The sequence below is a fragment of the Styela clava genome, chromosome 10, assembly GCF_964204865.1.
Source record: "Styela clava chromosome 10, kaStyClav1.hap1.2, whole genome shotgun sequence".
Classification (NCBI taxonomy): domain Eukaryota; kingdom Metazoa; phylum Chordata; class Ascidiacea; order Stolidobranchia; family Styelidae; genus Styela; species Styela clava.
In genome coordinates this window covers 1,419,391-1,443,879 of record NC_135259.1, presented here as the reverse complement: position 1 = coordinate 1,443,879, position 24,489 = coordinate 1,419,391, and the positions used below count along the sequence as shown (strand labels likewise).

The 24,489-nt window shown below is 34.1% G+C and overlaps 2 protein-coding genes across 2 annotated transcripts; one reads left to right on the top strand and one right to left on the bottom strand.

Annotated features, from left to right (window-relative positions):
• The first annotated feature begins 9,437 nt into the window (after window positions 1-9,437).
• Window positions 9,438-18,997, top strand: LOC120338029 (cerebellin-1-like). Its single transcript, XM_039405950.2, has 2 exons — window positions 9,438-10,207; window positions 17,213-18,997. The coding sequence occupies exons 1-2, from the start codon at window positions 9,605-9,607 to the stop codon at window positions 17,402-17,404; spliced, it is 795 nt and encodes a 264-aa protein (XP_039261884.2). The 5' UTR covers window positions 9,438-9,604; the 3' UTR covers window positions 17,405-18,997.
• Window positions 18,998-19,339: 342 nt separating this feature from the next.
• Window positions 19,340-24,300, bottom strand: LOC120337765 (cerebellin-1-like). Its single transcript, XM_039405647.2, has 2 exons — window positions 23,576-24,300; window positions 19,340-20,447 (listed from the first exon to the last, which is right to left on the bottom strand). Exons 1-2 carry the CDS (start codon window positions 24,194-24,196, stop codon window positions 20,253-20,255), a joined length of 816 nt encoding a protein of 271 aa, XP_039261581.2. The 5' UTR covers window positions 24,197-24,300; the 3' UTR covers window positions 19,340-20,252.
• Between the last annotated feature and the right edge of the window lie 189 nt (window positions 24,301-24,489).

Genomic DNA, 24,489 nt, shown 5'->3' with positions numbered 1-24,489 from the left:
GTAGCTTCTTTTTAGTAGGTTCATGCTCTGTTTTATCATAAATATCTAAACACTGTTTGCACCTGGTATAATTTAGACTTCTTCACCTACATCTACGCTTTTTTTCAAGACTTCTCCAATACATTTTATTTTTATGCTGGAATAGAGCTTATGGCAACAGAAATAGAAGCCTGCGTTAATTGGGGTTGGTGGAATACAGCCATTTTCTACTGTAGTACGGTATCTGAAATACATTACAAAATCAAATTTGGAACAACATGATGAGTTTGTATACATCTATACCGAAACTCAACAAATAACACAATCTGAAATGCGTTGTATCTTACAGCTGTCAGTCTACAACTTTAAGCATGATTGCTCATCTCAAAATCTTACTACATTACTACTGCTACATTACGTTAAACTCCTGCATAACTTATCATTGGTGCCCAAGTTTATGTTGATGCTCCCACTGCCCTCATTACAATTGGTTACCTCCCCTTATTTCCCACAAACATGCACCACACAGACGCAGTAGTGTGAAAAATATGAAAAAATATGAAAAATATGACATTTGTGTGATTAACCCGGCTGACGAAAAATTTAAATCCCACTACTGCACAGACGGTCACCCAAAACCTGTTTCTGTCATCGTCGACAATGGAAGTTTTGGGACTCATTTTCAATCGATTGAAATTAGGCATGGTCCAAAGGTAAAAAAAAAATTTTCAGATTCAATAATATTAGTCTATATACTCAACAAGTAATTCTATAATAGCAGACTCTTTAGATCCGTGATTCTCAAACTACTCAAACGTGCTAAAATTGGTCACCCTGACGCGAAGAATATAAAATATGATGTTTCTCTTTGGATTAATTATGAATTATTATCTATCTATGTGTAAATACTACGGTCATAACTTCAGGGACTGAGTGTTTGCAGTTCGGATTACAATTTATATTATGTAAAATGGTCCGCACTCCATAGGTCTGAATTTGGATTGGTAACATCTAGTCATATTTCTAGTTTAAACCAGCAAATGATATGGCTTGACCTGCCGTTATTATTTTCATTTTTGATAGCTTTCCAGTATATTGTTAAGCATTTTGATTGCAATGATGATAACGTATGGATGCGACTAAACTGCTTCTAGATTTTGTGTTATCTCCGCAGCATCTGTCATCTGCTAGCCTACAGTACATAATTTTATGAAGATGTTTGTTGGGAGTGGTAGTTGGTTGTTTGTTGGTTACTACTGACCGTAATCGTTCTGAGAGTTTATATATGATCTGCATTATAGTGACAAAGATGAGGATAATTTAGATTCAAGCTATGGTTCCTTCAGTTTAGTAGCATCATATTTATATGTATAAACTTATCGCAATTAAAAATTGTAATGATATCCTGCGGTTTTTTGTGGTGTGATTATTGACAGTTCTGTGAAAATTAAAGATAATCGAATTACATCGAACTCGTCTCTGAATATAGAGGACTATTCTAATTAATAATAATATTAAAAAAATGGTGAAATTCTGCGATTTTTGCTAATATTCTGGCAGATTTCGATTTTATACAGAATGTATTCAAAGTAGAGTGGAATCAATAGCTCACATCGACCCAAAGCGAATACATCTCAATATTTTTTTTGAGCGCCTGGTCGCAGTTGAAACGTCGATCAGAAAAAATACATATGCGCTTAGCCGAGGCGACTAAACAGAGACAGAGGTTGGGAATTTTTCAACGTGCGCTCAGTATCAGATTTTCATTACATATTGTGCGTCACTTTTTTTGTTACCTCTGCTCACGAACAATATAATGTAAATTGTGCGTTTGCACCCAAGTATTTACACCCGATTTATATTCGTGTATTTCTTTTATTGATTTACTCCGATGTGTTGTTTGGGGCAAATAGGCGCTTGTATCGAATCTTTTTATAGCATTGGCCTAATTTTCTGTATAATTAATATAGTTTTGCCTCCTTGTTGTGACGAAAAATCGAAACTTGCTAATTCCCTGAAATTATGAATGCTGTCAAGCTTCTTAGTCTCGAACTTTGTTTTTAAATATTCCCGTTTATCCCACCGTGCATATAAAACCGTTTCAAAATATCAAGTTTCAAGACAACTGCGCAATATCCCGTTCTCGTACTGTGGTACTTTCCGCTTCCTAAAATAAATGAATGAAACCTAGTATTCATTGAACTGGAACAACTATAAAAGTAGATAAATAGGAATATTTGTTTATTCAGAACTCTTCAGAATTTTAATCGATTCTTGGCATCTACTATTATGACTCAGTTATAGAGTATAGCAGCAAATAATACATAAAAACTTTGATAATTTTCGCCAACACATATTCATTACATAGACCCACATTGACCTCACGTATATAGAATTAGTTTATCGAGTCTAAATGTCATAAACATCAAGTAGGATGAGGTAGGGGTGACTTCTAAAGTCTATTTTGAACTGTCGATCAGCTTAAACTGGAGTATTTCATTGCTTCCAAAAAAGGTTGTAATGGTTGTATACAGAATAATGTATGAATTACTTCAAGTAAAACGGGGTAACTTATTTTAAAAACACATGAATATAAATCAACTGATCAGACTGGAATTTCTGTAAATTTTAGTCGTCAGACACAGAAACATTGTAGTAGGTTCAAAAAATATATGAAACTGATGCTAGGCACATGTTAAAACCTAAAAGTTGAAATTCAAATATGAAAATGTTCGACTAAACTTTATATTGTCAATTGAAAAACTCAGAGTATCTCAGAAACGCGCTATGATCGCAACGAAAGGTGTGATAATTCACCCTCCTATAGCTCATACGACGAGGGGATTAGATTTGAAACAGCACACAAATATTTTTTCTGTTTTAAATTGAACAATCAGATCTGCCCAATACAGCCAAGATAGTCATATGATGTAAGTGGCTACACAAGCATTTTCTATAGCAGTGGTTCCCAAACTTTTTGCTCGTGCGGCGCCAAATTATCAGGGAAAAAAATCACGGCGCAAAAATTGCTGCTTAAATAAAACTCAATTTCGTGATTGTTAATGTGTACTTTATGCCTTTTAAATTTTGTAAACATGTAGACGCAAAATTTCAATTTTTCCTTCTCATCTCCGCCTGATTTTCATTTGAAATACTAAAAAAATTACTCATGTTCGCTAAACTCGGTTCAGAGGATAAATAAACTGCAGATTGCGAAATAGCATTAAATTGCGTCTACCTCTATTGTTATGTAACAATGGATAGACACAACAGAAAATAAACGACTTAGAAAGGTAAAATGAATGTATTGATTCATATATCCAGCAATATACAATTAAACAGTTATAATAAATACAATATGTAAAATATTCGATCATATTTTAATTATGTTTAAAACAATTCTATTAATTTTCGTGGCGCACTTAGCAAATCGCCACGGCGCACCTTCTGGGAACCGCTGTTCTATAGAACACTAAGTCGTCAAAACCTAGTTAGAGCATTGGACATTGGCAAAGTCATTGCTTAGAGCTCATTTATGCCCAATATTTCTAACAATTGTGCCCAAGACAAGTTGTTCAAATTTAGTAATAAATAAATATCCATGTATTTTTGAAATAAAAAAAAACATAATGAACAATTAACATGGCCAAGGAACTTGATAATGATATTTTCCAAATATACCTGAAATATTAATACTTCCCAGTAGTCGGTAGCTGACTTTTTGTCCATTCATGCCATGGCGTACCATCATTTAGGCGCATAGCAGATGTGTCGGGGTCGCAAAATTTTGTGTGGCTACGGCACTCATTATGTTTGGTGGGCGTTGGGAACCATACCGTCACTAAAATCAAAACACAGTCAAATGTGCGCGGGATTACCTTTTTATCCATTACTTTAAATAGACGCCAAAAATTTTTGTGTTAATATCATGCAAGTTTGGAAACGCGAATTTTTCCCAAGTTGTGATGATATATAAGATAATTAACTGAAGTTTTTTCAATCAATTCATATTGTACTGAAATAAATTATACTCCATGAGATTTAATAGCAAACTTAGAAATTTTTCTAACGGTTTTCTCTTAAAAATAATCAAGTGGCAGCCTTGCGATAAAGGGGAGTCAGAGTTGCAGGTACAGCTCAGATTTGTCGAATTCGCAAAATGGCAAAAATACTTATCAAAACTAGATATAATCGGGTAGTTTACCACACATTTTTATGCCGCGGATTGCCGAGGTATTTTATTTTGTCGGCGCAACCGCAGGTTTAATTGAAGACAATTAAATTAATAAATCAAGAATTTCAAATATGCCCTTATCGGTCATGAATTGATTACTTTGCACAACAGGAAATACAATATTATCCATGGAAAAAGGCTTTTCCCGGGATTTCTAGACGATGAATATGTATTTTTGCTTTACTGATATACATTTTACGTATTTAATTGTACTTTACGGGATTTTATTACAGATCTTGAGATTTTACTGACGGCAATAACGAAATCGCAAAAAAAGTATCAAAACTAAATACAAGTAGGCATGTTTATCTTATATTTTTATGTCAACAGATTGACGTGATATTTTAGAATAGTAATGTTTTTATTTTGACGCAAGAAGACGCACCGCAAGTTACGTTGGACACAATTATATTAATATAGAAGGGAATTTACGATTCTCGTAGCTGTCATGGATTGAAAATTTTACACTACAGCAAAGTCGGTATACACTGAAAAAGTAGGCTTTTTTAACGAGCGCGTAATTGCGGTGACTGTTTCAAAAGGGACTTTTGAAAATCCTGGCTGCGCGCTTGTTATTGCATGCATTCAGAATAATTCATAAATTAACTTTCATAGATTAATTCCAACGAGTATATGAAGAGGGTTTGTATTTCATTGTTCGGGAGCATGCGATTATATAAGGTTAATAAATAATTAACAGCAACTCAGAAAGTTTTAGTTTCATATATTATTTTAACATTCAGACTGTTCACCACCATCACATTTAAAATTTGTATGCATACAAAACTAGGTGTAAACCAAGCAATCAGTTATTTCAAAAAGGCTTTACTCAAAAGATACCAATATTTGTATTCATAATATTCTCTAAACAATAAATGTCTTAAAAACCAATCACAGAAATACCGAAACCTTCATGGGTTATTCAATTCATTCTTACACATACTTTGTGTTGTCTTGAATTTTTAAATATGTAATATACATAATAGAAATGCAATCCAATACCAAGTATATGTGTGCCATAAAATATTTAAAATGGAACCCATAACGCATTGCCAACATTAAAATTGTGTCATGCAACTGTGAAATGGGTATATAAATCAGGAAATTGAACACCAAAATACATATTCATACTGCCGTTACAAAATAAAATACTAATACACAGTCAAAGCTACTTCTTGTAGGATACTTGTACAAACCATCTGAATATTCGCTTTTCTTCCATGAATATACAAGGATGGACAATAGATTAAGTTCTCAATGCGCTTTCTTCGGTATTACCAGCAAAGAAGAATCAGAACTAAAATGCGATATATTTTTCTATAAATATGAAAATTGGATAAATTTTACAAAATTATGAAAATTATGTGAAAATTCAGAAAACCGCAAAACATTCAAATAGAACCAGGCGCGAGAATTAGACATAACGTTACGCACAACTTAAATATACCTTATCACAATACCAGATATTGTAAAGAAATAAAATCGCATTTCTACATGTTGACATGGCATGGCGATGCTTCAGAGGAGTTGTTCATCGATGTTCATCGATTCAAAATTCACCTGAATCTGTCAACTGCTCAATAGCTAATTCTGTAATATCAGAATTTAGACAACCCACTGACCCAGCAGACTGACGAAGCAACATTTCTGACTCTGACATTATGTGTCAGAGGATTACTTTTCACCGCCTAGAGATGTTTATGTAAACGCTGGTAGGTTACGATGACAGAGCTATATGTAGGTCTATATATTTCCAGTTCAGTGATTAGGGCTTCCTTCACCACCAAGTCCATGCATCTGAAACAAAAAACTAATTTCATACCAGACACGGACTGGTGGCCGGAGGAGAATTCGTGGTACGCCATATGATTAGGCCGTCCCGTTGGCTACCTCCCCCTACCCCCGTCGTAACTATAAAATAATTGTCTCGCAAAATTCAATACATTGTCGCGTAATTTCAGTAGCATAGTTGCCGAGTATGCACACCACAGTACAGGATGTAAATTTATTTGTGCATTTCCAATGGTGTACAAGTTTTTTGTATATATTGTTTTTTGTGTGTGATGATTTCAGAATATTATGACCTATAATGTTCTAAAAAAAGGAGGGAATCTTGTAGCAGAGGTTTTATCATACCCATTGGAAGGCTGATGCCGATATTACTCATATTTTAGGCCCATTCTGACGCTAGTCAATTTTCCCGCCGAAGTGACGAAGGTGCAATGTACAATGTGAGGTGCTCGCCTGTCTGCAGGGCAGTAAAGAAAATATGCAGAGATAACTAGTAAAATTTTCATACCACATATCGCTATTAGTCAAACAACAGATAAATTCCGCTCCAAACGAAACAAGCGTTACGGCGTCCGCAATTTGATCTACAAGGTGGTACGAATGCATCAACAGCGAGGCGGAAACGTAGATTAAGCTTTTATCTAACCTCTAAATATGCTGATTATCAAAAGGAACTGCACAACTGAAAAGCCTTAAATTTCTTCCGAAAAGAAATTTTTTTAAACGACAAATATGTCGATAACTGCTAATCTACTTGTTTTTCCGCCTTCGACAAAAAAAAATCACAACAAGACTGTACTTTTTATGATTTAGGTCAGTGGTTCATATAACCGTTTCTAATCCCCCACCTTTTTGCCTAACTCTTCATTGAAACCCTCACTGTGCACAAAAACTCTGTTTAAGTTTGCGGTTCAATATTTAATGAATCATTAGTGGTGTGCGCAACTCGCATTATGGCTTTTGTACAGTTTGCAATACATGCATATGAATATGTATTACAACAAAAAGTAAAAATATTAGTAATTCAAATGCATTATACAATACAAAGAATGTGTCTCAATAATAGATGGATGCAAATATCCACAACCGCAATAGAGAAACCAGATGGTTCAATACTCAAAGTATTTCTTGAATTGGCGAGAGGAAAGACGCTGTTGATACAGTGGCGTAAAATAGCGCCTAACCAAACTTCAAAAAAGCGCCCCTTGATCGTTGATAAATTTTAATAACGGCTGTTGTTGAAATAACTATTTTGTACGTTATTATTTGAATAAAAATAAGAGTTTCGATTATTACCAATTTGAAATTGTTTTATTGAAACATTTTACAAATAAACGTCTTCTCCCCGTTTGAGCCTCTGTCCAAACGCCGACCATGGCAAAATTTGACAGATTGTGCTAGCTTCGGTAAGGCATTTTCTGAAATATAGACGAGCAGAAGTTTTCGTTGTAACAAAACTATTTATTTTGCGAAGGATGATAATTGTCCTAATGACCATGATAACTGTAGCAAATGTGAATTAAAGGTCATTTGGCTATTTGTCGGAGAGCAAGCTTACGTGAGCATGCAAAGTCTGACGTCCGCAATAATGGAAACTAAATTGACAATAAACCCATTATGACGCTTGCATTGATTTTCCTAACTTTGAGTTTTCCAACAGACAAAATAATCACGATCATTCTAGTATTTAAATGCTTTCGGAATCGAATTGTGAAACGTTCTAATCGTCTCTGGTTCTACTCCTATCGTAATTGACAGGGCAAATTGATAATATTGCCCATTTGTAATTTGCTTTCATATTGCCAAACTAAACCGATTAAAATATTAACATGTTTAACTGCAATAATTTTATGTGATAAAACTAGAGGTTGTATTGGCCAGAAGTTGTGAAAATATGTGCTATTTCAACAACGATGCTCTATGCTTGGGAATAAGAATGACATTGCTACCGTCCCATGAAGTTTCTGTGTTTTAGAGGGGTTAGACACAAATAGCACACTTAAATACGTTGTTTGGTCCATCGCTATTAAAAATGATAGTTTTTTCATAAATGAGTAGTTGGGTATCAAATCAGACGAGGTAATTTTTTAAATATTTTTTTCCCGGTATTTACTTTTATGACCATGCTCTATCGCTCTCTATTAGTTCACGGAACAGTGGAAAAATACATGTAATTTTTGTATAGTTCGAATTTTGCCAATTCTGTGGAACCATTGAATTTTTTCTGATTATTTTTGTGCCATTTATAATCGAATTCCATTGAGTGTAATTTTGAACAATTTTGAAATATAATAATGAAACTTTATACGCCTGAATACTAACTACTTCGAAAATCACTTCTCATCCACGAGAGCAATTGAAAATGACGTATTAAAGTTCACGCCCATTGTGGTTTTTCAATATATACACGGCGGAAGGAGATATTTTTGATAAAGCATCAAACGTCTTGTATACGAAGAACTAGCCGCACAAGGCTGCACACAACTATAATATTCTCCCATATTTTGAAACAGAATGTCTCCAACATATTTTGAATCGATTGCCCATTTTTAATACTGTTTAAACGTTTTAGCTCATTTTGAATCTTTAGTAACAATCAGAACGCTTCTTCTTGAACCCAATCGATAACGCAATGCAATTTTTTCTTCGTTATTTTGATTTACATATTTCAAATTTGCCTTCTATTAAAAAAGTATCGGCCACGCAGGTAGAAATGATGTTCGCTCTGTAGACAGAAAATGAAGTAATAAATGTGTTTGTCTTCACTCATACCCCCGACGACGAAATCCGATGCGGTACAGAATAAATTATTAATGTCAATATCGGTGCCAAAATGAGCTGCCTGGATTCCATGCGTCGTCATCATCCAATTTGTCTATCACCGCTTGCAAAGGATGCGCTCCTCTATATCTCTTTTTAATTTCTCAGCGATTTTCTGTTTAAGATTGAATACAAGGTGATGACGAATTTTGTTCCTGCGTGCCTAAGTTGAGTGAGGGTCTAGCTATAAGGTAATTAAAGACTGATTGCGAATTTTGTAAAGATTGATATATTTTTGACTCTCGTATATTCAACACCGCGGAAATGATATAAATCTAACTATGAAAACACTTATACTGTATATACATCGCTAGGACTATTGATGAGTTGTTTGTTTATATGCTATTACTACTGCGAACTACCACAAAGACAAATGCAGTAGAGAAGTTCTAGACAACGTTAGAGCAAGTTGCAACCGAATTAGGCCAATTCATGAAGCGTAGTATATACTATATAAGTTTTATATCGTATATATTATAAAATGTGCGCATAATGTAAATTTTCTGCAAAATAGGCAAGGTCTGTTTTGGAAATATTATCAGGTTTTTGGTTTTCGCAGTACATCCACATTATTTTATTAACTTTCCTATTGTTTTGTTTTTTATTTAGCAGGTCATTCACACGAGAAAAATTTGTTATTTTGAAATACTTTATGTTGTTAAAATTTGCACAATTAACTGACATTTAGGAACTCCTTTACTGCAAATGTGAAAGTGAGACAATCATTGTTTTACGTATGATCTGACGAAAAGACCAAACTATCGATTTGTAGAAGTAATCATGAGAGTTTTCTCTGCCATTTACTTCTTTTTCGTTCTACAATTTTCTAATTCTAAGATTCGTTTCGGGAATAATGTTGTTCAAGCTAGCGTCTCGCACATCACAAGATTAAAAAGAGACGCTTCAGAGGGCGACAGCCCAAGAGAACCAGATCCAAACCTTGCACTAGAAGGAAACTGTATTGTGGTATGTGATGCAAATATCGATGGACTTAATTCCCAGTTTAAAGCAGGAAGCAAATCTACACCTTCGGATTCATCACGATTTAAAAGTCGTGATAGTTTTCGCAAAACTCCCGGACCAATGGGTTCGGCCACAAGCTTTTGGGACAGAATGTCGTCTTCTGCCTGTGGGGGCACTGTAGGATCTGCAAGACGAGAGAGAAGAGTGGCATTTTCCGTGAAGCGCAGCACAGAACTGGCAACCGCAAATACGGCTTTGAATGGCGGTACCACTGTGACTTTTGATCATGTCATGGTCAACGCTGGAAACGCGTTCGACATGGAGAGCAGCAATTTTGTAGCACCGGTGAATGGAGTGTACTCGATATCTTTTCAAATTTACAGATTATACAACAAGAATCCGTTGACGATAGATTTGCACGTAAGTGAAGTATCATTTTATAACAACAGTTGACTTTGCACTAAACCAAACAATATTGAAAATTGCTGTAGGCAATTTAATGTAATACCAAATCCTACACTCTGGTGCTTTTCACTTTTCGCCTTCTAGTTCGATTATGCTCAACTAGAATTTATTACACTCGAAACTCGTTGTTTTCTTGCACATAAATTTGAACGTCGGTTTCAGAAACATGCGATGCTAATCAAGAATTCAGGTTTAGAATTTAAAATCTTGACATGGCTTGCAGATGTGCATGCGGTTCTTTACGTACGTGTTTTTTTTTCCAATGGTATCTTAACCTGTGGTAGGGTTACTTAAATTCCAGGCATATGGTCTTATTGACATATGTGCCATGAAGCAGTGCAGATAAGACAGGGGAATTGGAAATGTATTTTACATTCGTTACGCCACCATATCATATATTAAAAAACTGTCTGTCAAAGGATTTATTGTGTATTGGTTATGCGTGAAATATAATATGGCTAAAAGCAGGGATGTACAATTGTTTTTTGCTTGCGGGCTATATCGTGGCAGTGCAGTAGTAGGCAAGTTCCTCACTTATTAATTAGCGTGTTTTGTATTTTAAATTGCTCTAAAATCAAAACTAACAATTGCCAGTAAAATAGAGCACCGTGGTGTTATTCAATCTAAAATGCAGGCATATATTTTCAAAATTTCATCACCAAAAAAATGTACCCGATTTTATCTACAATATTTTTTTAAGTCTGAAATCCCATCGCTTGTTGGGATTGGGATCTGTCCATATAGGCATTTATACAAATTCCTCTAATCTTTATAAACAAATCTATGTATATACTATAACTAAAATATAGGAAACGTGGAAATTTTTCAGCAGATATGGGCCTATAGAGAACAATCAATGTTTTCTCAGGAAGAATTTATTTTATTCGCGCCTCTGAATTTGTAGTTTGGCGCTATGAATCTAACGGGAATTCAGTCGATCAAATATTATCATCAAGTAGTTTCTTTTGCGTCTTTCTCGGGTCGCACAAAAATTCGGCAAGGGTCTCAAATGGCCCATGGAAAGAATTTTGCCCATTACTGGCTTTAAGCATATCAATTTCGATTTATTAGGAATATCGAAAACCCTCACATTATTCTATAGTATTTAAAATTCTCTCATATGAAAATATGGGCAGTTGTTTCGCAAGATTTATCTTAGCTTGTACATAATCAGGCCTAATTAACCCGTTTGTTGAGCAGAATGCTGATTTCTGCCTTGGAAATTGAACAAATAATTCCTAAATAAAGACAAATCGGTGCTCCCGAAGTATGCGAACCAAGATGGCGGACATCGGAATGTAATATGTGTACTAGGTTAGGGTTAGGCCATAATTTTAGATATAAATACTACGGGAGGCTCTTGGCTAGTCTTCGAACTGATAATAGGACTAAAATAAGGAAAATTGGAAAAAAATGATGGCCTAACCCTAACCTGTTACCCATGTTACGTTCCGATGTCCGCCATCTTGGTTCGTATACTTCGGGAGCACCGACAAATCTTTAGCATAACTATTTAAAAATACATATGATTGATGTACAAGTTTGAAATGAAAAGCATATTAACCCAACTTTCTGGTTTTAAAATGAGTTTTTTCGTATATTAAATAGTCAGATTACAACAGTTTATTTTAATTCTTAACATAATAAACTAGTTTTGAATATGAAATCAGACAATCTGTTATTTATAAACCATATTAAAAAAAAGAATTGACTCCTGAAAATAAACATAAATTGTATCTGAATAAATTAAAACAAATAGCATTAAATTAAAAAATAATTCCATTTTACATCACTCTCCTTTGTACAATGTTTTTGTATTTGTTTTCAACTTCCACAAAGTATCAGAAAACATTTATTATTGAGTTATTCGTGTTGTTTGATATTCCTAAGTTTCCAAATCTAAATGAAACAATTAGGAAAAATAATGACACAAAAGATTTGCATAGACAAATATTTCGAATTATGGATTCATTTTGTTTGTAATTCAATAAAATTTATTTGACTCCATCAAATATTAATTTTTTTTATTTAAGTCAGCGCTGTTTTTTCAAAATTTTCAATAAAAATATATTTCGTCAGGAATCAGACTTGTATATAATTGAATTTTCCAGAAAATTATAAATTTGGTTTATATTTCAACTCGTTTGAGTGCAGATTTCATCACGCGCGAATCCTAATCATGGAAAATTGCATAATTTCAATATTAATCTGTCCTAATTCTCAAATTTGAATCGATTTTGATAATGAATTATACATGAAATGTCGTAACAAGTAATAAACTAAGCTTAACCAGGTAGCTTTGAATTTTGACGAATACGCCGTAAACAGTAAAATATATTATTAACCAATAAAATAATGGTCAGTTAATGTGAATTTATAATATGGTAATGGGGATTTAATGCTGAGTTTAATTATTTAAACTGAATTATTATTCGAAATCTAATTCAATATACAATCTTATATTAACTGGTATAAAAATCATTCTAGTATTATTATCCAATAAAATTTCCATCACTTGCACTTTTCAATTGAAATAAAGTAATAGATAAAGTATAAAATTGCAAAATTTGCTCATCTTATGCCTATATTTGCACTCGGAGCGTTGGTTACGCTTGTTTTCAACAGTTTCTAATATTTAGTTACATGTATTTTCGCATATTTTACGAGTCATAAAAATATTTCCGAAATATTAAGTTTGATGGCCAAAAGACATTTCAATGCATTTGAGCTCACTTCTTCATCAAATTTGATATTTTAACATCATCTTTTGATTTTATTATCTTTAAAAAGTATAGGGAGAAGTATTTAAAAAAAAAACATATTTTATTTGAATACTTGTTTCAATTCATCAACTTTTTGTCCACGATGCAGAGAAATAATTATACATTTATACTTGGTATGATATTATATACGGTTGACAAATCGGCCCACGAAAATAATAAGAATGCAGTGTTTTTAATATCTTGCGAAAATGGGTAAACATCACAGTGCCAATCGGCTTTTTTCCGGTTACCGGTTAATGACTGTGAGAGATCTGACAGTACCCCAAAAAAAAACTATGCGTTATCTGTAATATCTGGCTTCTGGATATTTTTATTATTTATAACTCTAAATAAAATCATCATACCAAGCTTGATCATGTGTATTATGAATGTTAAGTTCACTGTTCTTTATATCTCGATCGCACTTTGTTTATATTTTCTTCATCGGAGAATGAATAATCTCCAAGGAAAAAAGACAACTTTAGTTATTCGCTACCGAAACATCTAAACATTTTTCTCGATAAAGCACTGACCGCATGATTGCAATACGGTTATCTTACCGTTCTATACTAGTGTGGGTAAATCCAAAGACTGTTCGAGTTACCGAATATATTTTGACATTCGTGATAAAATATAATGTGTAAATGCAGAGTGCCAGATTGGTATTGATAGCGTGGATTTTCCGTAGAATTATTTTGCAATTCTTAGCCAGCAAGATTGCAACAGTATGTCGCGAAAACTCAAGGATTTGTTTAGATTGTATACAACTAAAAAGTTGAAAAATGCTGGGGTAATTATGGCTGAAAAGTCTCAAAATCAAATATTTTATTCAAATTTGAACTCGCAATAATTCTGAAGAAAATCGATATTTTTTGTTTGAGAATGGGATTCAATTACCTGACATGACATCATAACCTATCGCCATATGTATTTCGTGTGTATACGCAAAAATGACACTCTATGCTACTCTTCCACCACATACTACATAATTCATAGAATATCTAATGCAAATGTATACATGTCAAGATAAAAACTAATTATCTTTCGTGCTTTAAGCAATAAATTTCAAAACATGGTCTAAAGTTTCAAAATAAGTTCTAAAGAGTTTTAAAAACTTCGGTGAATTAGATTATTAGGATAAAACTCCGTTAGGCTCATTCACGAATGGGTAGCTAGCAAGAGGTGAAAGTGAATCTTGACAAAAGTTAAATTCATAGTTAAATTAAACGAACACAAAAATAAATTCAAAATTTTCGAGAATTTACAAATTGCGGGATTAAACAATACGCTGGCAAAATGATATTTCGATTTGTTCCGCTGATCTGACGACAACATGAATGATATACGATGAGCGGATGGCATTTAGAGAGTAATCATGAGATGTTTTTTTACCTTCCGTCCGCTAATTCTAGGTCGTATATCAAAGAAAATCATTGAATCTATTTCACTTCAATATATGCAATTTTGAGCAAGATTCACATATGTTCTACAATATATAGATATTTATGAATATTGCTATTTGATTTTAAATTGTTTTACGTTTCCGCTAGCAGTGAAAAGAGATTCAAAGCTGGTTTGTTGATCTCATACAATATCTATTTCGGCCAACGTACAATTCGCTGGCGTTTGAGTTTAATACGTGATTATTTACGCCTTTACATCGATTTCAATCCGACACAAAGTTGTGCTTGTTGTATGACGTGAATAAGGTAGAATGGAGAAAAATGATTAAATTCTTTCGACATCTCGATTTCGTCAAGTCAGTTGATATTAAGCACGCGGGTTTAATCTGCTGTCTGCACATTGTAGTCCCTTGAGAATCAAGCTAATAAAATATCTTCGGTACAACAGAGTGATTTATTGAATTCAGTCCTAAACGTGATTAAAATCAATCTCGCGTAAATAAAAGGAAATTTCAAATGCGTTTGCAAATTGAACAGAACCTAAATCACTTATGAAATGTTTAATAACAGCACAAACTTTGGATTCCTCTCTGGACTTGAGGTTTGTCTGATTTATACCTAACATTAGTTAGCAATAACAACGTTTCGGCAGCTTATACAAAAAAATATTAGTTCAAATGTTTCGTGTTGGAATGATAGTTTCCGATTAAATTTGCCTGTAGTAAGACCAAAGTATTCAACTCCAATGAAAGTTTTGTCAAGACGACACCTTAAGCTACATAATGAATACTTCGTCTAAAATGTGTCAAATGTGAACTAACACGGCAATAAGATATCCGTTGAGGAAAATAGCAATTGATTGTGATTGTATGTCGCTGATATCTAAAGTATCGAATAGAATCACGCAGCCGGAAGTTGATTCTTCCAACAAAGCGCAGCGGTTCTTCTTGCGACTATGTTTGAGCGCACAAGATCATGAATATCGATGAGAAACTGTTTAAGAATATTTTTCCAACCAAGTCTAAATCATAAATGATTTGTTTTAATTATTTAAGGTATATATTCCATACACAGCTTAATTGTCTCCATCGAAACGTTACCTCATTTTAATAGCTGGACCAGATTTAGTGAGTTAACTTTCAAATTGACAATGTGAATAATTCATGAAAGATCAGAACTTCTTCCTAATGGCTATCACAATCGCATAATGTAAGCACCGTCCAAAACAGGCCATAGATGATTTCAAGGTATGCTTTTTATCAGTTATAGCATGGAATGTTTGCTCGCTGATCGGTTTGTTCCTTTGACAGGCAAAATATTGATTGATAACACAACTTTGCCGTACCACAATATTATGAATTTTGTCATCAATTAAATTGCTAGAATTCAATTAATCAAAATACATCCATAAAGCAAAATACAGTATATTAAACTACAATTTTATAGAGAGACGATTTAAAACATTGTCCGGGTAAATAAAATCACTACTTATATATCGATTTCCTCCTTCGAATAACCTTAACCATCAAAGGAAAGAGTGTTTTGGATCCTGACATAATCTTTCTCTACAATCTTCCATCTTGCCTACTGCCATTAGCTTTGGCAAACTGTCAAATTTTGAATTATGATTTGGTACATTCAAAGCTATATAGACAGTGTTCCCTCTAAGGTGTGCGCGTGTGCGCGCGCACACAGCTTTCAGAGGGTACGCACACGAATAGATTTACTGCGCACAAACGTATTTCGATGTAATGTAACAATGTGCTCGGTTGGCAGGTTGAGAAAGTTTGTTGTTGACCCACTTATTACCCGGTTAGAACGCCGAAATTTCTTCATTGGTTTTTGCACAAATATCAGTCATTTCCAAAAAAGCGCGCACACACTAAAATTTCTGCGCACACATACTACAAAAAATTAGAGGGAACATTGTATATAGATGAAAATTCCAAAACACAGCCATGCATTGAATTGTCATGTACTTCGTTGTGACAAACCTCGCGTATCTACGTAGCATACGGAGAGGCGAATTATACCAAAAATATTATGTTTATAGAAGCAATACAATATAATTGCAAACGGCAGATCATCTAACCTAAAACAAAATTTTGGTTATATCAATAATATGACAAACATAACACCAAATACTTGAGCAGTCGAAATTCATTTGGATCATTTGTGATGAATCACCGATGTTGACTCGGGTCGTTTCTGCTTTGGTCAAGTGCATTCAGTTGCAGAGTGGATTATAAGCAACTTCTTTTTAATGGATATGAAAGGTCACAAAAACAGCTAATCTAAATTATGAATCACAAATTTTGTGTTCACGATGAACGATTGATTTAATGAATAAGATTAAATTGTTATTACAGTGTTCATGGATGATGTTCATCATTTTATTGAATTTTCTTCTGTTCTGGCCGCCAAAGATCCCAATCTTTCTTTTATTATCAGACTCATGAAAACTATTATGATGTGTGAAATTTCATCTCATTCGCTTGTTAAACAGACACAACATATTAAGTATACTTCACTACTTTGGAATGATCGCGATTTTGTATTATTTGTTCTCAATAACCTTTCCTTAGTTACAGAAATATATTCGTGTTACTGTGCAAGCAAGACTCCAGAATCACTTATGGCATGCATAGATTTCGAAAATAAAGTATCAATAAAAGACTTTTATACGTTTTTCTTTTTAAAGGATTATTTTATTTTTTTCTTATAATCTCAGCATTTCAAATTTTTTTTTACATAAACGCACAGAGTAAAAAATGTAATATTGTATTCTTTTTTAGGTCAATGGTCGAATGGTACTTAGAGGGTTTGCAGACGGCGACAGTGCAAACCACAAAGCGGCACACAACAGCGGACTTCTTCGATTAAATGCTCGGGATCGAGTTTCTGTACAAGTCAGTAGTGGAAATTTAGAAAGCGGTTGGAAGTACTCAACCTTTTCCGGTCATCTCCTATTTGAAAACGAAGATTAGCAATAATCGCCGGTTCAGCTTTATACTCTGCTATATCTCAAAAGTTTAAATAAACGTCATATTAAGCTACTTCGCAAGATACCTGGAGTCATGAACCAACAATAATTGGATCTGACAACATACATGCAGTTCAATCTATATGGTATAGACGAGACAAAGAACGTGAGCCGTAACATAAGACCTTCTGTGGGAATTTCTGTTATTTGTATTATATATATATAATGATTAGAAACATTCTTCACCACACATCAATTGGCTGAATCATTTTCCTGTTTATGTAGTTTTATATTGAACAAATTAAAACGTTATTATCGAAGTTCTCACAGGAATGCTGCAGTATATTTTATAACCGCAACCTTGAAACTAGTTAATGATACGTCCTCATATGGCATTTTTCTGCATATTTGTGCTGGTGCATCTTCGATGGTCTTCGACCGTTTGGACCCAAGTCAAAAGAGACTGTAATCATGTGTAATGATACCCATAGCGGTGACCAATTTTTAGCAAAATAATATATCTTGCCAATCCCAAGTCTTGTAGTATTATTTTTATTAAAGTCATAACTTTCATCTCATTCCAAGTCAAAGTGATTGTTGACCTGTTTAATGTTCATTTAAGTATGATATCGTAGTGAGTAATATCTGCGATTTTATTCAGCATTACGGTTGATAAGCGTCTATACAAAATTTTGCACCAATGGTATTTTATGATCACATTACATTTTAAGTATCTGATCTAGCGATATCAGATATTATTTCATTTGTTTCCAACGATGTATGTGGGTGGCAAGTGTTTTCAAGTTTCCTGTGGGTGAATCTTTCGTTAAGTATTTCACAAAACATTCACTCAGACTCGGCTAACGAAATTCCATCAAATTGATAAGACAATTTACAATTGTGCTATGAAAAGTTGTATAACAGTGGAGTTGGATGGTGGTAACTTTAATGCGCATAAATTCAAAACTGTCTCAGAGTAGAATCGACGTTAATACGGTTTCGAACTCATGAAAAGATTTGCTGTAGCATTATAAACGTTTTCGTAATTCAAATGTATGCAAATCTGAGTTATCGCATTTGAATTTAGTAGAACCGTTTACCAGAAATCGCTTCCGTTCTGATATAAGTGCTTTATGTGTAAAAATCAAAACTAAACACAATAGCAACCAAAGATTACGAGACCACTTCTCTAATGTCCAGAATATAAGATCCCAGGTAGAAAAAAGTCTTCAAGATGGCTTAATCATATCACTAACCACGGCTTCCTCCGGTTATCAGTCCAGGCTGAGTAAGGAACTAGTTACCATCACACTGTACTGAGCGCGTGGACTTCGATTGTAATGCAAGCCGCTACCGCCCGCGACAGATAAAAGACGTGTTCAAATAGAGCTCAGCTCGAAAGGCCAATCGTAGAATCTCTAATAATTTGATAATTTTCTTATTGTTATACTGATGACATGCGCGATTTGTGATTTCCAGGTAAGATTTCCATCAAAGATAACTCCCAAGAATTTTATTTCACTCACTCTTTCAATTTATTTTCCATTGAGTATGTTTGCTTTTATATATGATTACGGGAATTCCACTGATATTGCTGAAAAATAAAATAAAGATAATAAAGTAATTTGCGGTGGTCTGGGTCTTACGCTTGAGGCTGTGTGCAAACAAATCGAACTGCTGTCATTGTGATGGATATCATTACGCAACTAGAAGGCGAGTACGACTCCTCTTCGATGTGTCGTTGTCATTGATGCATGCGTATTGATTTAATGAACGATGAAAACACAGTTTGAATAACGTTGACAAACTGCCATCACTGCCAAACCTTAATAGCTAAACAAATTTATGTTATGGAGTCATCGAACCTGAAAACGAGATTCAAAGATTTTGAAGTGTTGTGAATTCTTTTCATCAAACAACAAACTCATCTTAAATCGAATACGTACTTGGCGAGTTTTAATTACTATGTTCAATTCGTAATCATAAATATGTCAATCGAAAAATATTAGGAAATAAGGAAAAACAATTGACTCGGAACATCTGAATGTCCATTATCGCACCATTGTCGAAACACCAGTGTCGGTCGAAAATAACTGTCTTAGTGTACGACGCAGAAACCGACACAAACACAGCATTGGTATTAAAAATGATAGGAAAGTAACAGATTTATAAATCATCTGAATTGAATCTGGAGTAAGAATGGTGCTGCTGTGGTCGCCTGCTGTGGTAGTTGTACAACAGCACTTGAATAAGAAATTGGTGCCGATATTTTAAAATCGTAAGCAGGGTTTTTGATTTATTTTATTTGCAAAGTCGGCATGTACAGATATACCAAAGACGATGCATATTATTGTTTTCTGAACTTATCCTGGTCAACTCCATTCTCTTGATGTTCGTTTTTCATGCAAATTACAAGATTTAGGGCCTTTGAAAGCGATTGGGCAACGATGGAAGCCACTGTTTATTAAGAATCGGTGCTGAAAAGTTGTGTAGTCAATTTTACCCACATTAAAAGTTATAAGTATTAATGAATCATACCCTACATATGTGCTCTATCCGTGTTATCCACATGCTACAAAACAGGAAAAATCAGTTTCCAACAAATCATGTAGTCAGAGTGAGCATAGATTTGGATCGTAATTCATCGTTCTCAATCTTAGTTTTCCTTATTTGCACGAATCAATGACATAGCAATTCTAACGCAGGCTATTTTGATTAAATTTTATACATGCCGGTATATATAATGCAAATAATACATTATTATATAGATTTTTAATATTTTATTAAAGATCTGGACGACCAGCGACGAATTTCTCGATCGCTACAGTAGAGAAAAATTGAAATGACTAAAATTAAAAATGTTCGTCCTCAAAAACTAAATATCCCGAAAAAGTAGAATATTTCCATCCGCTGTCCAAGTTCCCACCACTGACTTTGACATCAACACGATCAAGTGCTACTAAATGTATCATCCCACTGTTGTGCGCAGAATTATGATTAGCACTCTCTCCGTCTGCAAATCCACGTAAAACCGGAATTCCGTTGACCTTTGAAAAACAAGGAAACTCTAAGTAAAGTTGGTCTGTAATGATAGATGCATGCAATGCATATGTCAATAATTTTTTAATAATATTATTATAAACCTTATTATTGTACGATCTTACCAGCGGACCATGTCTAATACCGTTAATGAGGACAAGTACGAAGATCAAAATATAGCTAATAATTGATAGAAAAAGAGTGTACTCTTCAAATGATGATTTCATTAGGAACTGAAATAACAAAATAAATGAAGTAATAAGTCGTCAAGGAAGCAACGCAAAAGAATTGAGTACTAATTTACTTGTTGGCTTGTTTTTATTATCTTTATTAGAGTATACTTAATCGCAAATGAACAATTCGTGACCAATCTTTCAGTTTCTACTCCAATCAGGCCATGTTGATCATTCAATTTTAAATCTTTTTCCTGATAAATACCCCATTTTAGGTACATTTCTCAAATCGAATCATCAAATCACCAAGCTCCTATGTGTGGGTGATAGATAAATCAGCAGACCGATTGAACAAAAAGTGCTCCCGAAGTATGCGAACCAAGATGGCGGACATCGGAACGTAACATGGGTATCAGGTTAGGGTTAGGCGATAATTTTTTCCAATTTTCCGTATTTTAGTCCTATTATCAGTTCGAAGACTGATATACACATATTACATTCCGATGTCCGCCATCTTGGTTCGCATACTTCGGGAGCCCCGAACAAAAACGTCGAACAATTCATGCTAATCTTGTTCGTTAACCGAATATGAAGGATAGTTCTGGGAAGCATAATCTCGTTTTTCTTAGAAAACTTGATCTTAGGCTTATTTCAAGCGTTTAAACTGTGATTTTAAAAAAATCCTAGTTGGGCAAACAGGAGCGAATTAGAATGAAAAAAAAAACAAGATGCAAATGAAGTGGCCCGAGCTTCGGTTTAATAAAAATGCTTACGAGCGCACAAAATTTTCCAGAACTCGTCAACGAACTCGTGAATATTAATTATAAGTGGTCCATTGAATGAGGTCTTGAGTTGAACAAGACTAAGTTTTTTATGTCAAAAGCGGCATGACTGGTTATAATTATTATAAGATGTTTGATTTGAAAAAAAAAACGATACAATTTTGGGATTCTATGGCAGCAAAAGTCTAAGAAACTTTTTTGGGGTTATAGGTGAAGGAAAATGTAAAAAGAAACTACACAAGCCGCGGAATTCTTTTTAGATTTTGTATAAACTGATAGTTCCATTTTATTCAAGGTACCTCCACCCACCTGTATGATTGATTTATTCTATTTTTGATAACATTTCATTTCGTCAAAATATTACCAGTGAACAACAAGATATAAATTTTTTCGTCTAAAAATCAAACAAAGTCATGTTTTTCTAAAAAATCACGAGTTTGCAGCAACAATCACATTAGCGGTATATATTTCGAATAACTTGTGAATATGATCTGTACATATTTCAATTGAGCAGTAAAATTTATATTCAGTGATATACTGGAGAAATTTGTTTTAAACATTATAAGAACACATTATAGCACCCTCGGCTTATGGTCTGTCAACTTTTACACCAGATATTACTTATGATATTCATTCCGTGTCATCGTGCTAGATGTATTAAACTAATCTACTCAATGTGCATCCGCCTTTTTGCACATTTTAACATAAAATTGGAATAAGCAGCACATTACCGTCACGGTTTTCATATAAGCTTTTACATTTTTTTGTCCTTGGTTAGATTATTACAATATAATTGAACAATTTATTATAATAAGCCAATTTTGAATTAACTAGGTTTCTCAGTTTTATATTCCCATTTCTGTTATTACCAATTAGAATATTTTTCAACTGATAGAGCCACGAAACCGAGTCTAAACGAAAGATTGCACCCATAAACTGTAAAATAATGTTTTATGTTACAAAGAAAGTATTTTTCCCAACGGAACAGAACAAACTCTCTAAAAATCGTTTAAATCTCAGGGGAATTTGAAATGCAACTTTGAATAGGCATGAAACCCTTTATTATCTTTCATTTCCTAATCTTGTTGTCACGGAAACATTTATTAGTTTTCTGTGGGTGGTTATTAAATTCGTGAGGTTATATCAAATTGGATGGACATAAGGCGCAGAAAGTAAGAAAGGTGCGAGCCCGAACCATAAATGTAAGTATATACAAATTATCTCTTCCTAATGAGAACAAAGAGAACATATATATAATTCACGTGAGGCCTATAATTGTTTTTTCCAAAAAATAATTCACCAGCCTCTTAGGTTATTGATTTACTTTTAAACACCTTCAATATTCTCACCGAATATTGTGATGCCATGACAATAGTGTGGTTAAAATATATATATAGTTATGCTGCACTATCGTACAATTTTGTAAGTTATATGAATATAAATATATATATATATATAAATAACCCTCCATCAAAAAAACTAATGATCTGTCAACAAACAATAATTAAAATTGGTTTTGTTGGCTAATACGCCAGATGGCTGAAGCCCAATTCGTCAATACAGACGTGAAACGCAAATACAATTTCGTTGCTCCAAACCACATAGTATATACCCTTTTATTGAATTCCTAATGGGTTTGTGGGCTGAGTGCATCACTGGTATTATGTGATTATCTCTTAATGTTGCATGCTTCTATAACCCCCGTAGAGTAGTAGATCCGCGTCCGTAACTAATTGAAAACGCTTTTTGAATCATCTATTTCATTTCCCATTATGGTCTCATCCCAGAAGCATATGTTCAGCCTAACAATAAATCTTCCCACATTTATACAGTAACCTTTGTAAACAATTTTTCTTTAGAATGACCTGGTTTAAATTACTTCATACAGTATGTAACGAGACATACATCGTGATGATGGTGAACATCACAAGCTCGACAATAATGAATTTCCAACGAACTCAAGCTATTTTTTCATATCTCAACGTACATTAACTGTTGCGTAATATTTTATGGTAATAGGGAATGATGCGAATCAGTTGTCCGCGACCGAGAAAATTAGTCGAGTTAAAAGAAATGAATCGGTCTGAAAACTTATACGAACAAACAATAAACAATTGAGCAGTACTCGAATTCAGCTGAGATGCGAGCTACTCGGCTGAGATAAATTATTTATGAACTTACATGAAGGTCGATGGTTAGCGGATTTTTGTTGTACAGTCTGTAGACTTGAAAATACAATGAATAAACTCCACTAACAGGTGCCACAAACGTGCTGCTCTCCATATTGAACCCGTTTCCAATATTCACCAACACGTGATCAAAAGTAACGGTTGTTTTCCCATTCATAGCTGTATCTGGCGCAGTAAGGTCAATACTTCGTTTTGCTGAAAATGCAACTTTTCTACTGCGTCGGCCGACATTAACCAGCCCATCGCATACAGGTCCAGATATTTTATCCCAAAAGTTAGTCGGAGGGTCGGAAATGTTGTCATCGCCGGTAGAATCCAATTCAACACGGTTTGTCTTCAAAGGTTTTGGGTCGTCCGACGCTTGTTTCAATCCCACCACCTTTGCATCGCATACCACAACACATTGTCCTTCAAGTGCAATATTGGGATCAGGAATATCTTTGTTCGACCTCGTTGTACGGTCGTTGGATGAGTCGTATATTGAATCCGAAGAAGCTACAATACTCGTCCAGAAATTGGAACAGTATATTAAAATAATAACCGTACAAGTCATATTTAGTTTGGTAAATCCATCATTGGTGATCTTCAGAAATACAGCCATTTTTGTCAACATATAAAGCTCTGGGAGAAATTTCGTATTTTATTACAAAACCTGGTTATTCTGTATCTCACATCATATTGCGACCTTGCGCATTAAAGGTGTGCTTATCTCGCATATCTGAAAAAGAATAATACTGGAAATATTCATTTATACTGAAGATTCATACTCGCCTAAAATAAATATATAAGAATAACATACAGTATGAATAATGTTCACGACCAAGATACTGACAGAGGTAAAAAAAAAATTAGCCACAATTAGAGCCTTCGTGCTGTAATCTGATTATTCCTGTCAAGTCAAAACAC